Raw genomic sequence first — 17012 nt, 5'->3', positions numbered from 1 at the left:
TGTCTACTCAATCTTTGGAAATACAACTGTAGTGATGTGAATTTTAACTTCTGATTATCAACACAGAAAGAGAACTCTGTAGTCTTTACTATCAAACAAGTGTGTGTGTGTGTGTGTGTGTGTGTGTGTGTGTGTGTGTGTGTGTGTGTGTGTGTGTGTGTGTGTGTGTCCTCAGTGAAGTGTATCAGTCTCTGCAGTAGCTTCCAGCTGCAGCAGTCAGTTCAGTTTCTGTTCAGTCTGACTGAGGGAGGTTTTTGTACGACGCTTTTTCACTGTGTCAACACAAACTGACTGTTGGGAATGTGAAGACTCAGACAGTAGTAAACTGCTGCATCTTCAGTCTGGACTCCACTGATGGTCAGAGTGAAGTCAGAGTTTGATCCACTTCCTGTAAAACGATCTGGAATCCCTGATTGTCGAGTGCTAGCATAGTAAATGAGTAGTTTAGGAGTTTCTCCATCTCTCTGTTGATACCAGTGTAGATAGCTCCCACCATAAACATTCTGACTGGTCCTACAGCTGATGGAGACGGAGCCTCCCAGGGCAGAGCTCACTGCTCCAGGCTGAGTCAGCGTGTACTGACCGCTGGACTCTGAGGATACAGAGACAAAAACATAAAGCAGCATCACGGTTTAGTCGTCTTCATTTCAGAGGGACGGATGTTGATAGAGGAGAGGAGTTTGATTCTCTGGACTTTACCTGTGAAGCAGCAGCAGAGGAGAGTCCAGATGAGGACGGAGATCAAAGTCATGTTTTTGATGAGGAGGATTTCTGTGTCTTCTGTTGTCATGAAGGACAGCTGTCAGTCATCCAGTGTTCAACTCTCAGGACTATAAACTCTCCCAGAGCACTGGAGCATGGTGCTGCTGATGCAAAGTGGCTCTCTATGGAAATGCTCTGACTGACTCCAACAGGGACTTGGATTACTCTGATGATGCTGTTCATCAATGGATCAATCACTTTATCTGATCATTGATTAGGATCTTTCAATAACACTTTGACTTCTTGACAAATCTTCCAAATGTTAGATTTAGGCTTCCCAGGACCAGCTGGAACATATAAAAGAAGTATTTTATTCCCTATACCATACAGCCATTGAACACAGAATGACTGCATCAGAGAACACTTGTTATTTATTAAGATTTGCTGTCTTGTATTTTTTATGAGACTTATTTGCTGCCACCTTCCCATTTGCACTATTTTATATTGTATTCTGCATATTCTGTATGTTTTTAATGGTGTGCTGTGTTATGTGCATTGTATGAACATTTGCTGTACTCTGGGAAAAGCCAAAGACAAATTTCCACTGAGGTGGACAACAACATTTTTCTAATTTCTTCTGTAATTGAAAATAGTTGATATAAACAGACAATATACACTTAATTTGAAATCAATATGAATAAAAACTTGTATTCTGGAAATCTGCAGCACTGTGTTATTGTCAGTTTTCTTTTTATCTGACAAGATTTTACAAACAGCCTCATTTTGGTGAGTTTGTTTGTGTCAAAGTCAGAGAGCCGTGTCTCTCTACAGTGAGAGGTTTTTGTACGGCGGCTCAATGACTTTGTATCACTGTGGTGGACTTTTGGTGGAGGAACCAGACTGAATGTTGGAAGTAAGTCAAACTTTTAAAAAACTTATTATTTCAGGAGCTATTTTTCTTCCTTTACTTTCTGCACTCTTACCTTTCCTTTTTTGTGAAATATTAATCCACAATTTTTAAAGAAATATATCACTCTAAGAGGCAAAAGATTGCTTTCGAAATAGAAAATCAAAAGTTCATCGCAAAGAAAATGAAATTGAGTCAGATGATAAATCATTATTTCCAGCTTTAATGGTAAAGTAGCATCTTGAGGGCTTGTAGGTTTAGTTCAGTCTGACAAAGTCAGAGAGCCGTGTCTCTCTACAGTGAGAGGTTTTTGTACGGCGGCTCAATGACTTTGTATCACTGTGGTACACGTTCGGTGGAGGAACCAGACTGAATGTTGGAAGTAAGTTTCTGCACAAATACTAAAAAAATACATTGTTAATATTGTAAAGTTATGTTTTGCAGTCGATGAAATATATTTTTATTTACTTTTAGTATTCATGTTTTTATTTCTCCTCCTTTATCGTGGAGACTAACTCAGAGCAGCTTCACTAAACATTTCTTTACACATTTCTGTCAAACTGAAATTTAAATGACTTGAAGTGTGGAAAAGATAAAACTGAAAAACTGTTCTACAAGATTCATTTTTAATTTTCCACATCAATGATAACTGTTTAAAGCAAATGAACATTCAGATATTCAAACAATTGAACAGAGCAAAGATAAAGATCGGTATTTGAAAATGTGCAACATCTCTTTACTGTGTCATGTATTGTTTCAAAGTTTGAAAACTATTTGAACAGTTTGGTAATGATGATCAAAATCACATGAAGAACATTTGATGTTGTCAGCTCATTTTCTGGATTTGTTTCTATTACACTAAATACTTTAAAGTCATGTATAGTTAGGTTATTCCAGTGTATAGTTTGATATATATCAGCTCATTGTGTAGATGATTCTCTCTGTGCTGATTTACATGAGAGGCTTCTTAAAGGGAAGTGAAACAATGTGTGAGTGAGTGACTGGTGGAGCAGAAAAACCATCTGACAGAAACTCCTTAAAGGAGAAAACCAACTCTCACACAGTAAAGGTGTCCAAGTGTCTGCTGGTTGATTGACAGCTGTGTGGTCCCTGTCCTCTAATCTGATTGGTGTCTCCTAGGTGATGTCCGTCCCACCCTGACGGTGCTGCCCCCCTCCAGTGAGGAGCTGCTGAAGGGGAAGGCCACGCTCATGTGCCTGGCCAACAAGGGCTTCCCCTCAGACTGGAGTCTGGCCTGGAAGGTGGACGGCAGCAGCAGCAGCAGCAGCAGCAGCTGGGAGGAGAGCAGGAGCCCCGGGGTGCTGGAGAAGGACGGCAAATACAGCTGGAGCAGCACCCTGAGGCTCCCTGCAGACCAGTGGGAGAAGGTGGGCTCTGTGACCTGTGAGGCCACCCAGGGCTCCCAGACTCCACTCTCAGAGACACTGAGGAGAGACCAGTGTTCCCAGTCCTGACCTGACTCACTGGGACTCTGCTACTGGTTTCACTCTGATACTGATCTCAGTCTGTAACTCTCTCTCTCTCTCTCTCTCTCTCTCTCTCTCTCTCTCTCTCTCTCTCTCATTCTTTTCCCCACTCTCTGTCTAATTACATGTTTCATTGATAGTTTTGTTGCTTGTTGTACTTTTGATGATGTCATCACAATAAATCCCTTTTCATCAAATCAGTAGTTTTCATGTCTGTTATTGTAAAGAAACAGCAGACAGGGCTCACCCAGTTCTCATGGAATATTTGACCTTTTAAGCCGACGTGGACGAGAAGTCTCACACAAATGCTCAGAGGAATAAGAATTAGAAAATCTACATTTCAAAAACATCTGCTGAGGAAGATCAACAACAGCTAATGGATGGACGTTGTGAAGAGATTATTTTGCTGTTTCCAAAGTGAAGAATTAACTTTTGGTCTCAGTGTATTTGTTGGGTTTTTGAGCTGCATGTAAGATAAAATATTTTTGCATATACTTCATACAGATGCAGGCATATGATTTCTGTATTACTATTTTTATAATTACCAAGTTGGCTCCTCTTGATTCTTTCGTACAAATGTATACGTCGCTTAAATGATTCAAAAAATAATTATAATGACTTTAACTGACACCACACAATGTGACACAAGGTACACTTCATATTTTTAGCAACATTGGAACAAATGTCTGTTTGAATCACTTTGATCTGATTGACTTCAATGTTTAAACTTTTTGTCTTCTTTGTGTTGTTGTGTTTTAGATATTTCATACTGATATGGACCTGTGAGTTTTTCCTCGCCACTGTCACACTAAATGCTTGCTCTTGGGGGAATTACTGGAATTTTTGGATCGTTGTAAATTATAAAGTGTGGTTTAGACCTATCTGTGAAGTGTCTTGAGATAACTCTTGTTATGAATTGATACTATAAATAAAATTGAAATGAAATTGAATTGAAATTGTGTCTGAATGTAAGTTAAAATTTAATTAGGCATGAATCAGATAACAACATGAGATTGTAATGTGATATGAATGGATGGTGTCAACTTGAGTTAGCTGTGTGATTCAGCTGTCTGTGCTCTCTCTGCAGGTGATGGTTAGAGCAACTGGGAACAGCTGAGGATGTTCCCAGTAGCAGGAGGTTATTTAAGTCTGGATGCAGTGCAGCCCTCTCTCTGGCTGACTCTCCACTCTGCTGCAGCTTTGCTCCTCTCCCGTCTGCTTTAGTTCTCTACTCTGCTCCTATCAACCTTTGCACACACATATTTTCCACTCATGCACATCACACTATACTGAATATACTAATATCCACAGCCCATACTATGATTACTTAAGTTACCCCTTTAGTTTAGGTTAATTTGTTTAAATAAATATCTTTTGTAAAAACTTGATCATGGTGTGTCTACCTTTTCTTGTAAAAAGTGTGTGTGTGTGTGTGTGTGTGTGTGTGTCCTCAGTGAAGTGTATCAGTCTCTGCAGTATCTTCCAGCTGCAGCAGTCAGTTCAGTTTCTGTTCAGTCTGACTGAGGGAGGTTTTGTACGACGCTTTTTCACTGTGTGAACACATACTGACTGTTGATAACATGAAAACTCTGACAGTAGTAAACTGCTGCATCTTCAGTCTGGACTCCACTGATGGTCAGAGTGAAGTCAGAGTTTGATCCACTGCCTGTAAAACGATCTGGAATCCCTGATTGTCGAGTGCTAGTATAGTAAATGAGCAGTTTAGGAGTTTCTCCATCTCTCTGTTGGTACCACTCTAGATAGTTAATGTGTGTAACAGCCTGACTGGTCCTACAGCTGATGGAGACGGAGCCTCCCAGAGCAGAGCTCACTGCTCCAGGCTGAGTCACTGTGACCTGGCCTCTGGACTCTGAGGATACAGAGACAAAAACATAAAGCAGCGTCACGGTTTAGTCGTCTTCATTTCAGAGGGATGGATGTTGATAGAGGAGAGGAGTTTGATTCTCTGGACTTTACCTGTGAAGCAGCAGCAGAGGAGAGTCCAGATGAGGACGGAGATCAAAGTCATGTTTTTGATGAGGAGGATTTCTGTGTCTTCTGTTGTCATGAAGGACAGCTGTCAGTCATCCAGTGTTCAACTCTCAGGACTATAAACTCTCCCAGAGCACTGGAGCATGGTGCTGCTGATGCAAAGTGGCTCTCTATGGAAATGCTCTGACTGACTCCAACAGGGACAGGGGGTTTCCTCTTCAGTGCTGAGAACACTGACTTTATAAATCATTCATGATGTAATGCATAAAGAAATTGAGAAATTGGATTGGTTTACATTGGCAATTTGGTTTATGTTGATTCTGTTGAATTACTAAAACCTATTAAACCAATAAACTTCAACATTGTTTTACTTTTTTCTCCAGATTGTCTCTTTTCTGCAGCTTAACATATTCAGCTCCTTCAAATCTAAAGAAGAGAGAGGATGAGAATATTCATTAAAATGACTTCAAACAGGTTAATAAAAATCATGTTGCTGTCTTCAACTTTGTTTATTAATTCTGTTTCAGATGATTAATGACCTTTCTCACTCTTGGTCACAAAGACTTTAAAATGATTCTTGGTATAACATGTGATGTCATGTCTTATAGAAAACCTTTGACTTGTTTTAAATATAAAAATGTATATTTTTTGTGTAGTGGCACTGTCCATAACTGCCACATCACAATGGGTTTGATAGGGTCTATTTCTTTGATAGAAAGTAGTTCTGGTAAAAACTGTTGATAGTGAAGTCTGTGGAGTTTCTAAAATAACCTGGGGTGTCATTTATAAACGTGGCGTACGCACAACACTGGGCTGAAAATGTGCGTACGCCACTTCCCACTAAAAGGTTGTGATTTATAAAAACCTTGACGGGAGAATGTGCGGTCCTCCACGCAAACTCTGACCCATGCGTACGCACATTTTGGAGACAAAATAGGAATTGGTGACGCAGATGTTGAGGTGGTGAACTGAAGTCAGACTGCAGAAAGTAAATGGGAATAACTATAAAAGTAAAAAAATAAAAGTATTGATGCCTCACGCACATTTTTTCACTCCATATCATCCATGTTATCATAAAGAATAAATCCAGCAGTGTTATTTGTGTTTGTACTGAGTGATACTTGTTCCATAATCACCATGTAAAATACAACTCAAATCTTAAATAAAAATTTGTTCTTAATGTTTAATCGGCGGCGTCTCGCCGTCACATTGTCCTCTACGGAGCATTATCGGTCCAAACTTTAATATTGTTCGTGACGAAACCTGCATGAAGAAAAGTGTGTTTGCCTATTAGACTTTCTTTCATCTTCAAATTGTATCTCGGGGACCTCTAGTTAATGCTGTGATTTTGGCAAGGTGTTAACAATGACAATATGTTGTAAATATAAAAATACTGCGGTGACCCCCCCGTGCGTAATGCTGCATGATGACACTGCTGACCCTGCAGGAGGACTACACTAATGGAAGAATCAGGAGAGAAAGAGACTTCAGGGACCATGATGATGACTGGCTAATATGCTGATTTAGATTCCCTAAAGCTGAGCTCTTGGATCTATGTACTGAATTGGGTCCAGTAGAGAGGGCAATGCGCCGGAACCGTGCCATCCCGGTCCAAATACAGGTCCTCTCCACTCTGGGGGCCACCGGCTGTTTCCAGAGGGAAATTTCAGACAGCTAAGTATTTTTTTTTTTTTATAAATATTATATATAATCTTAAACTTTATCACGAAGGCTTGTTTGGATATAATATATAGTTCTGTTAAATCTTATTACGTCTGGTATATCAAAGCTGTCCCTGAGTGCCGTAAAGACTGCCATTCTGAAAGTATTATTAATACATGTAGTTATAGATCATGTTTCCCTACACTGTGCAAGAACAGGCCGAAATAATGATTCAATTTGCAGCAATTCCTGAACGTCTGAGAAGTTTTTTGCTTTTTCTCTGCCAGTCATCACGATTCGGTGTAACAACTGCCAGGGTCATTAACATACTGATCAGCATTCATGAGGAGCTTTGCATTGAGTATTTATGGTTAAAAATGGGCGTGTACAGGGCAGGATAAGAGGCTGATCCACGTATGCACACTTGTAGGTAATCTGTGATTTATAAAGGGAACATTGCTTACAGATGTGCATATGCACGGTTTTATAAATCAGACTTTTTTTTAGCGTACGCCATTTTGGGCTTTTGGGCGTACGTACACTTATAGTAAGGATCCTACACACAGTTTTATAAATGAGACCCCTGGACATTATTTCTACAAAGGAAGTTGCTTTAATATCTTTGAAATATGTTTGGAATTGATGACTATGAACATAAATCACGTCCACTATATTTGGGTGACAGCATAAGTGTCGGGACATAAAAACAGAATTATCTGCACGGCTCCACACATATGAGCAGGTCAGAATATATGTTCTGGAGTTCTTGTAGTTTGGATGAAGTGTTTAAATGCTTGTGTCTTGTATTTCTCTTGGTAAGAGCATTTACTGAAGTAAAATATTTTCATGAACTCCAAACTGTGGATTGAACTTTTCTGTACATGTAAAAGAGGAGTGAGTGGAGCAAGAAAAGCTGCTGCTGATTTGATGACGTGTGACTCTGAGATGAGAAGTCTGAGATGACCAGATGATGCATTTCTTGATGGAAGAAACCAGGAGTTCAATTTACAATGAAATAAATCATGGAGGTACAAGATCTCCACTGTTACTATTGTCTACTCAATCTTTGGAAATACAACTGTAGTGATGTGAATTCTAACTTCTGATTATCAACACAGAAAGTGATCTCTGTAGTCTTTACTATCAAATTAATGAGGTGTGTGTGTGTGTGTGTGTGTGTGTGTGTGTGTGTGTGTGTGTGTGTGTGTCCTCAGTGAAGTGTATCAGTCTCTGCAGTAGCTTCCAGCTGCAGCAGTCAGTTCAATTTCTGTTCAGTCTGACTGAGGGAGGTTTTTGTACGACGCTTTTTCACTGTGTGAACACATACTGACTGTTGATAACATGAAAACTCTGACAGTAGTAAACTGCTGCATCTTCAGTCTGGACTCCACTGATGGTCAGAGTGAAGTCAGAGTTTGTTCCACTGCCTGTAAAACGATCTGGAATCCCTGATTGTCGAGTGGTAGTATCATAAATGAGCAGTTTAGGAGTTTCTCCATCTCTCTGTTGGTACCAGGCTAAACAGTCGTAGACTAAATTATAAACATCCTGACTGGTCCTACAGCTGATGGAGACGGAGCCTCCCAGAGCAGAGCTCACTGCTCCAGGCTGAGTCACTGTGACCTGGCCTCTGGACTCTGAGGATACAGAGACAAAAACATAAAGCAGCGTCACGGTTTAGTCGTCTTCATTTCAGAGGGACGGATGTTGATAGAGGAGAGGAGTTTGATTCTCTGGACTTTACCTGTGAAGCAGCAGCAGAGGAGAGTCCAGATGAGGACGGAGATCAAAGTCATGTTTTTGATGAGGAGGATTTCTGTGTCTTCTGTTGTCATGAAGGACAGCTGTCAGTCATCCAGTGTTCAACTCTCAGGACTATAAACTCTCCCAGAGCACTGGAGCATGGTGCTGCTGATGCAAAGTGGCTCTCTATGGAAATGCTCTGACTGACTCCAACAGGGACTTGGATTACTCTGATGATGCTGTTCATCAATGGATCAATCACTTTATCAGAGTATTGATTAGGAATGTTTTCACTGCTCATTTGAATGAGTCTTTGGTTTGAGTTTGATGGACAAAAAGTCTTCCAGAATATTTTGTGAATTCTCTCTAATTCACTACCACACAAATCAACATCCCTGTGGGACAAATTTAAACACAATTATCATTTATCATTCATCATGATCTACAATAAACATGTGTTTATGATAATTTTTTGGCAGAATTTGTTGGAAAGATTTTCTTTAGAAAGAACTTGTATCAGTTAGTTTCACTGAAGGAGAAAATAATAGTTTGTAGAAATTTAACAATTCACAATGAAAATGTTAAACATTATTACAGATTGTGTATCTTTTTAAACACTTTAACCAGTTCTAACATATAATGTGTAAACTGGGAATGTGTTTTGGTGAGTTTGTTTGTGTCAAAGTCAGAGAGCCGTGTCTCTCTACAGTGAGAGGTTTTTGTACGGCGGCTCAATGACTTTGTATCACTGTGGTGGACTTTTGGTGGAGGAACCAGACTGAATGTTAACTGTAAGTACATTTGACTCTTTTAATCACTCAAATGTTATGTTTGTTCCATTTGAAAATCATAATTCTAAAGCCTACTATGTTTTGTTAGATTTTTTAAATTCAATATATTTGCATCAATTCTTGAAGGCTTCAGCGTCGTTAACCCGACAAAAAAACACTCTGATGAATAATCTTGTTGCACTAAAACTTTCTAAAGTCTTATCAGTTCGTTGTTGAAAACTACTCAGCATTAGTCTGTCTGAAGAGAATATTTGTAAAAGTTATAGTTTTTATATTCTGGCTCAAGAACTCTGCTGATAATCTTTGGTTCAGTGTTTGATGTGAATAAGTATTACTCCATCTTTCTCCAGAATAATGATTTTGAAGCTACTCAACATATTTTTGTGAGAATTTCATGAGTTTCAAAAACAAATTAGGTAGTTAATAATGTTCATTTGGATGTTTTCAGTAATGAAGCCTGACTGTTCAGTGATGATTCCTGCTTACATGAACAGAACAAAGAAATATCATTAATGAGGTTTTCGTTTAGGGCAAGAAATGTGTAAGAAAGTTCAAACAGTAAAAGCCTCACAATCTCCATCTTATGTGTATTATTATGAACTATTAAACTCTGAAAGGTTAGTAAAAGAGAGGCAGTTTTAACTTTTTATCTTTAGTACTGAAACCTGTCTGTTGTCACGGTTCAGCAGTGATGCCTGTCTGTTGCCATGGTTACTGAGCTCAGAGAGGGAAGTGAAACATTTTAAGACCAGTTTGATCCAATCTGAGGAAGACCAGCAGAACTAGTAGCCTCCTCTGCTGCAGCCAACAGGCTAGAGTTTAGTCGACCTCATATCAACTTTATTAATCTCTCTCTCTCTGCAGTGGGTCGAGCCGTCCCCACCCTGACGGTGCTGCCCCCCTCCAGAGAGGAGCTGCTGAAGGGGAAGGCCACGCTCATGTGCCTGGCCAACAAGGGCTTCCCCTCAGACTGGAGTCTGGCCTGGAAGGTGGACGGCAGCAGCAGCAGCAGCAGCAGCAGCTGGGAGGAGAGCAGGAGCCCCGGGGTGCTGGAGAAGGACGGCAAATACAGCTGGAGCAGCACCCTGAGGCTCCCTGCAGACCAGTGGGAGAAGGTGGGCTCTGTGACCTGTGAGGCCACCCAGGGCTCCCAGACTCCACTCTCAGAGACACTGAGGAGAGACCAGTGTTCCCAGTCCTGACCTGACTCACTGGGACTCTGCTACTGGTTTCACTCTGATACTGATCTCAGTCTGTAACTCTCTCTCTGTTTATCTCTTTCCCTCACTCACTGTCTAATTACATTTTTCATTGATAACGTGTGTTGCATGTTTTAATTTTGATTATTTTAACACAATAAAGTACTTTTCATCAAATCAGTTGTTTTCATGTCTGTTATTGTAAAATAAACAAATAACGTAATAGTCCCATACATCTAGAAATGTTAAACTCAACTGAGTTTAATGTAAAACTTCCTGGAAATTTCACCAAAAAAATAAATACATAAGGTAATATAATAGCATGTTTAATATATTTTGAAAACACAAAACTAATCAGATAATCATTAATGTGACCCAGACAAGATAGAAGTAAATCCATCATTTATTCCAAATTCTTTAAAGCTTGTGTGACTTTAGAAACTGCTTCATTGGAGTAATTTTAAATTTATTTTGTAGGAAAGCTGATTATTTCACTATTTTTAGGAAATTCAGATATACTATGTATCTCATAAATGAAGTGTTTAATATGTTGAATTGATTTTAGATGTGTCTATAGAGTATCATGAATCTGGGTAAACTGCAGAGCCTGAGAAGAAATAATTGCACTTGAATTATGAAGTAGGATATCATCAGCATATTATATCATTGAAAATAATATTATCAGCTGTGTGATCTCAAATTATCACCTTACATGTGCATTTCACTATCAACACAAGTTCATTAAAAACATTTAATGTCTGAAGGTGTGTTGGAAAATAAATTACATAAATTTCAAATTGTATTTGAATGTTAAAATTTAGTTAAACACTAAAATGGAAATACATATTTGATTTCACAGCTAAACAAATTGGCGTTGTCTTTTTTAACTTATCTACTTTTCAGATGTAGTTTGATCTGATTTTAAATACAATGTTAACTACACTTTTTCAAAAAGATTACTATTATATCTTACTATAGTATGAGCAGTATTTCCTGACATTATTCTGTTATATAGACTTCAGTATCAGTCAAACTTCTAAAGTGTCTCTGTTTATGTAGGTTTCTGCAGCTGTTCATTCAGATCAGTTCCTCTCCAGCTGAGGAGGTTTTTGTACGACGTTGTATCACTGTGTGAACGGGGTGCTGTAATCCTGCTGACAATAATAATCTCCTGCATCTTCAGTCTGAACTCCACTGATGGTCAGAGTGAAGTCAGTTCCAGACTGAGTCCCACTAAAACGATCTGAAACTCCAGACTGACGGGATTGAGCATTATAAATCAAGAGTTTGGGAGATTCTCCAGGTTTCTGAAGGTACCACTGTAAGTCATTGCTAACACTTGAACTGGCTTTACATCTGATAGAGACAGACTGTCCTGGAGCAACAGACTGAGATCCAGGAGACTGAGTCAGGATGATTTCTCCTGATGAACCTGGAAAACATGAAAAAGAGCAGAAGGGTTATTGAGACAAATCCAGCTTGGAGAAAGATGATCAACATCCAAACAGAAGAGTCTCATTTCTTTAACATGGAGAAGAGATGGAAGAAGGTAAATGCTGCTTGTTCCAGTGTTTCTCCATCATAGCAGAACATCATTGAGGTGAACCTGGTTGCATCCTGAAGCAAAGTTTTCAGAAGAGAGTCTCACCCTGAACAAGGAGCCCCAGGGTGGCCAGCAGTAGAATCAGTGACATCATCATCGTGCTGCCGGCTTGTCAGTGTCTCTGAAAGTCCTGGACAGTCACTGATCAACACTGGCCTCTTAACGGCTGGGAGCAGAGAGGCAGGACACATATGCAAACACACAGAGTCAGTGAACTGTAGCTGTCCTCAACATGTCATGCTGTTTCCCCCTCAGTGCTGAGAGCATGGACCTACATATTTACATATTCACATGGAGAGGATATTGAAAAGTCTGGTAGTAAACTGATCCAGGGACTTGTGGACAGTTTTGTTCTGTTTTTCCAGTTTGGTAATATGTTGTTTTTTTTGATAATGATTAGTGATATTAATATTAATGCAGGATGGACAAGTTTGGGTGTTTGTAATGTGAAGATTTCACCAAGTAAAGCAGTGATGAGTCTTTATAGAAGGCTGAGTCCAGTGTTGTAGTTCTCAATATCAGTCTTGGTCTCAAGACCACCCTTTGAAGGTTTGGGTCTCGTCTCAGAATCTGCAACATTTTTACTCGGTCTTGTCTTGTCTCAGATCTTTGGATCCAATTACATGATCTTCCTCAGCAGACAGAGTTCACCCAGTTCTCATGCAATATTTTAACTTCTAAGCCAACATGGACAAGAAGTCTGACAAATGCTGAGAGGAATGGGAATTTGAAAATCCACATTTTAATAACATCTGCTGAGGAAAAGTATGATGATATGATTAAAAGATCAACAACAGCTACTGGATGGACGTTGTGAAGAGATAGTTTTGCTGTTTCCAAAGTCAAGAATAATAAATAATAATAATAATAATAATAATAATAATAATAATAATACATTTTATTTATATAGAGCTTTTCATGGTACTAAAACACACTTTACAGTAAAAACCAGCACATATAGCACATTAAAAACAGATAAGCAATAAAACCAACAGATAAAACTAGCATATTAAAAGCAATTAAAAACAGTAAAACCAGGAGCTATCAGGTGAGAAATGTAAGACTATTGAATGTGGAAAGATAATATGAAGAGGTGTGTTTTGATTATTGTTTTAAATGTGTCCAGGTCAGTACAGTCACAGATGTGTATGGGTAGGGAGTTCCAGAGGGAGGGGGCTGCAGTGGTGAAAGCTCTGTCACCCCAGGTACGGTGGTTGGTCCTGAGTGGTGGGGAGAGGAGGTTTACGTCAGAGGGGCGGAGGTTACAGGGGGGGGGGATTGTGACGGTGGAGCAGGTCTGTGAGGTAGGAAGGAGCCTGGCTATGGAGGGCTTTGTGGGTGAAGAGGAGGACTTTAAACTGGATGTGTTGGGAGACAGGGAGCCAGTGGAGGTTCAGAAGGACGGGAGTGATGTGGTCACGGGAACGGGTGTGGGTGAGGAGACGGGCAGCAGAGTTTGGGACGTATTGGAGTTTATTTAAGGCTTTAGCAGGTGAACCATTGAGGATGCTGTTGCAGTAGTCAATTCTGGAAGTGATGAAGGCCTGAATCAAAGTTTCGGCAGCAGAGAAGGTGAGTGATGGGCGGAGACGGGCAATGTTTTTGAGGTGAAAGAAGGCAGTTCTGGTTATTTAGTTGATGTGGTTTTCAAAAGTGAGGTTGCTGTCGAAGATGGCTCCCAGGTTACTGATGTGTGGGGATGGAGACAGGGTGGAGTTGTTGAATGAACCTGAGATTATAATGTGATATGAATGGATGGTGTCATCTTGAGTTAGCTGTGTGATTCAGCTGTCTGTGCTCTCTCTGCAGGTGATGGTTAGAGCAACTGGGAACAGCTGAGGATGTTCCCAGTAGCAGGAGGTTATTTAAGTCTGGATGCAGTGCAGCCCTCTCTCTGGCTGACTCTCCACTCTGTTGTCCTCTCACACCCATCACACAATACTAACTTCACTGATATCCACATCCTGTCATTGAATTACTAAAGTCAAACCTAGAAGTTTGTGTTTAAAAGCAATCCACGTTTGAGACAATGATGGCATTGATCCATTAAAAGGATGTTTTTACTGCACTAACTTGGACCTCTTCCATAGCTTGGACTTAGAAGAAGCAACAGACACTATTACTGATTATGTAACATTTTGTAGAGATAACGTGTTAACTCAGAAGTCTATAACTTTGTATCCAAACAATAAATCTTACATTTCCAAGGAAATTAAAGAGTGTGTAGTCCGTAGAAAAATAGCATTTAAAAATGGGGATATTGTGGCCATGAGGAATGTCCCAAAGAAAATAAACAGCAAATTAGGAAAGACAAGGAGGAAGGAGAAGGAGAAATTTGAAACCCACTGCTCCACTATGAATATGACAAAAATGTGGGATTCCATGAAATTTATGACAAACCTGGCCCCGGCTAAAAAATGTCTTAGTGTTCTTAATGAGGGGAAAAAGCCGATGAATTAAATAACTTTCATGCAAGGTTTTGATTAGCTGAGTTCTAGTAGGATAAAATAGAGGCTCTAGACTCATTACCTGCACTGAATCCCCCAAAAATCACTATTGACCAGCATGTTGTACAGAGTCTTTTCTCACCCACCTGCCCTAGGAAGGCTGCTGGACCAGACGGCATTTCTGGGTCTCTGCTGAAATGATGCAGCGTAGAGCTGGCAGAGGCCTTGTGTCCTATTTACCAAAAGTCTCTGGACTCACATGTTGTTCCTTCCACTTGGAAAAGCTCTATTATTATTCCTGTTCCTAAAAAGGTATACTGTTAGGATTATAATGAATACCGCCCAGTTGTTTTGAGAAAATTATTATCAACTTATTGGAAACAGATGTCATTTGCTCATTAGATCCTTTTCAGTTTGCATTTAGGGGCAAAAGAGGTACAGATGATGCAGTCACTGCCATGGTACATTTGATATCTAAACATTTAGAGGACTCTACCTCATATGAACGTGTTTTATTTGTAGATTTCAGTTCAGCATTTAATACGGTACAGCAACACCTATTCATTAAAAAGCTGAATGACCTTAATGTCCATCCCTCATTATTAGGTGGTACCACTGGTTTCTAACGAATGGTAAACAGCAGGTCAGTGTTAATGGTACTCTCTCAGAGTGGAGAACTTTAAGCACCGGAGCCCCCCAGGGTTGCGTCAGTTCACCTGTCCTTTTTACCCTTTACACAGATGAGTATAGAAGCTAGAATCCCAACAACTATATCATTACATCTTCTGATGATACTGCCATCCTAGCATTAATAAAAAAGGACAGTGATCTATCTAACTACCTTTCAGAGATTCAGAGGTTTGTAAAATGGTGTGATGACAAACACCTTTTTCTGAATGTTAAAAAAACTGAGGAGATGTTGTAAATAGATGTAAACATTAACTTGTCCCTGTGTCAATAAAGCTTTTAAATAGCAGATAAACTAATGTCTAGGTCAAGAAGGACTGGGAGGATCTCTTTGGTTTTACTACAATTAAATGATTTACTTAAAGGGATTAGTGTTTTAGGAACCTTGCTGAGTTGTTTGTTCAATAACATCCATGGATGTTTTTCACACACATTGTGGAACAAAAAGTTAATTTTATAGTATACAGTATAGTCTTACGGTGTGTGCGTGTGTGTGTGTGTGTGTGTGTGTGTGTGTGTGTGTGTGTGTGTGTGTGTGTGTGTGTGTCCTCAGTGAAGTGTATCAGTCTCTGCAGTAGCTTCCAGCTGCAGCAGTCAGTTCAGTTTCTGTTCAGTCTGACTGAGGGAGGTTTTTGTACGACGCTTTTTCACTGTGTGAACACATACTGGCTGTTGATCCAGTGAAAACTCTGACAGTAGTAAACTGCTGCATCTTCAGTCTGGACTCCACTGATGGTCAGAGTGAAGTCAGACTCTTCTCCACTGCCTGTAAAACGATCTGGAATCCCTGATTCTCGCTCATCAGCATTATAAATGAGCAGTTTAGGAGTTTCTCCATCTCTCTGTTGGTACCAGGCTAACCAGTTAGAAGCATAAACATCCTGACTGGTCCTACAGCTGATGGAGACGGAGCCTCCCAGAGCAGAGCTCACTGCTCCAGGCTGAGTCACTGTGACCTGGCCTCTGGACTCTGAGGATACAGAGACAAAAACATAAAGCAGCGTCACGGTTTAGTCGTCTTCATTTCAGAGGGACGGATGTTGATAGAGGAGAGGAGTTTGATTCTCTGGACTTTACCTGTGAAGCAGCAGCAGAGGAGAGTCCAGATGAGGACGGAGATCAAAGTCATGTTTTTGATGAGGAGGATTTCTGTGTCTTCTGTTGTCATGAAGGACAGCTGTCAGTCATCCAGTGTTCAACTCTCAGGACTATAAACTCTCCCAGAGCACTGGAGCATGGTGCTGCTGATGCAAAGTGGCTCTCTATGGAAATGCTCTGACTGACTCCAACAGGGACAGGGTGTTTCCTCTTCAGTGCTGAGAACACTGACTTTATAAACTATTCATGATATAATGCATAAAGAAATTGAGAAATTGGATTGGTTTTCTGTTGAATTACTAAAACCTATTAAACTGCATAGTCTTCATCACACAGCCAATGTGCATTTGTGTTCTCATTTAAGATCCATACACACAACTACTGGTGTGAAATGTAGAAATTAAAATGCAAAACAACAGATTCTACCAACAAGGATCTGTGCACTTGTTTTATTGATCTAAAATCTTTTTTTCAGGGTTGACAGAGAATGAGAGAACACTTGTTTGAGTATGTCGACATTTCAGTAATCAGCCCTAATGCAGAACATCTGTTTCCCTCAAACAAGCCCTGACAAACATGAACAATGTGACACAGAAGAACAAGTCATTATGATTAATGACCTTTCTCACTCTTTGTCACAAAGACTTTAAAATGATTCTTGGTATAACATGTGATGTCATGTCTTATAGAAAAC

General features: G+C 39.9%; 5 gene segments (V, D, J or C); 2 read left to right on the top strand and 3 right to left on the bottom strand.

The window, feature by feature from the left end:
- Nucleotides 1-254: 254 nt before the first annotated feature.
- Nucleotides 255-16354, bottom strand: LOC116035386. The segment is given in 3 exon segments: nucleotides 255-460; nucleotides 16059-16190; nucleotides 16298-16354. Coding segments are annotated over 3 exon segments (375 nt in total).
- Nucleotides 1562-3087, top strand: LOC116055687. The segment is given in 2 exon segments: nucleotides 1562-1615; nucleotides 2750-3087. A coding segment is annotated over 1 exon segment (264 nt).
- LOC116035394 lies at nucleotides 1900-10660 on the top strand. The segment is given in 2 exon segments: nucleotides 1900-1991; nucleotides 10149-10660. Coding segments are annotated over 2 exon segments (339 nt in total).
- On the bottom strand, nucleotides 8022-8588 carry LOC116035388. The segment is given in 2 exon segments: nucleotides 8022-8387; nucleotides 8495-8588. Coding segments are annotated over 2 exon segments (420 nt in total).
- Nucleotides 11447-12208, bottom strand: LOC118493340. The segment is given in 2 exon segments: nucleotides 11447-11915; nucleotides 12132-12208. Coding segments are annotated over 2 exon segments (360 nt in total).
- Nucleotides 16355-17012: the final 658 nt, after the last annotated feature.

Source organism: Sander lucioperca, chromosome 16, assembly GCF_008315115.2.
Source record: "Sander lucioperca isolate FBNREF2018 chromosome 16, SLUC_FBN_1.2, whole genome shotgun sequence".
NCBI lineage: Eukaryota > Metazoa > Chordata > Actinopteri > Perciformes > Percidae > Sander > Sander lucioperca.
This window is presented reverse-complemented; position numbering and strand designations above follow the sequence as displayed.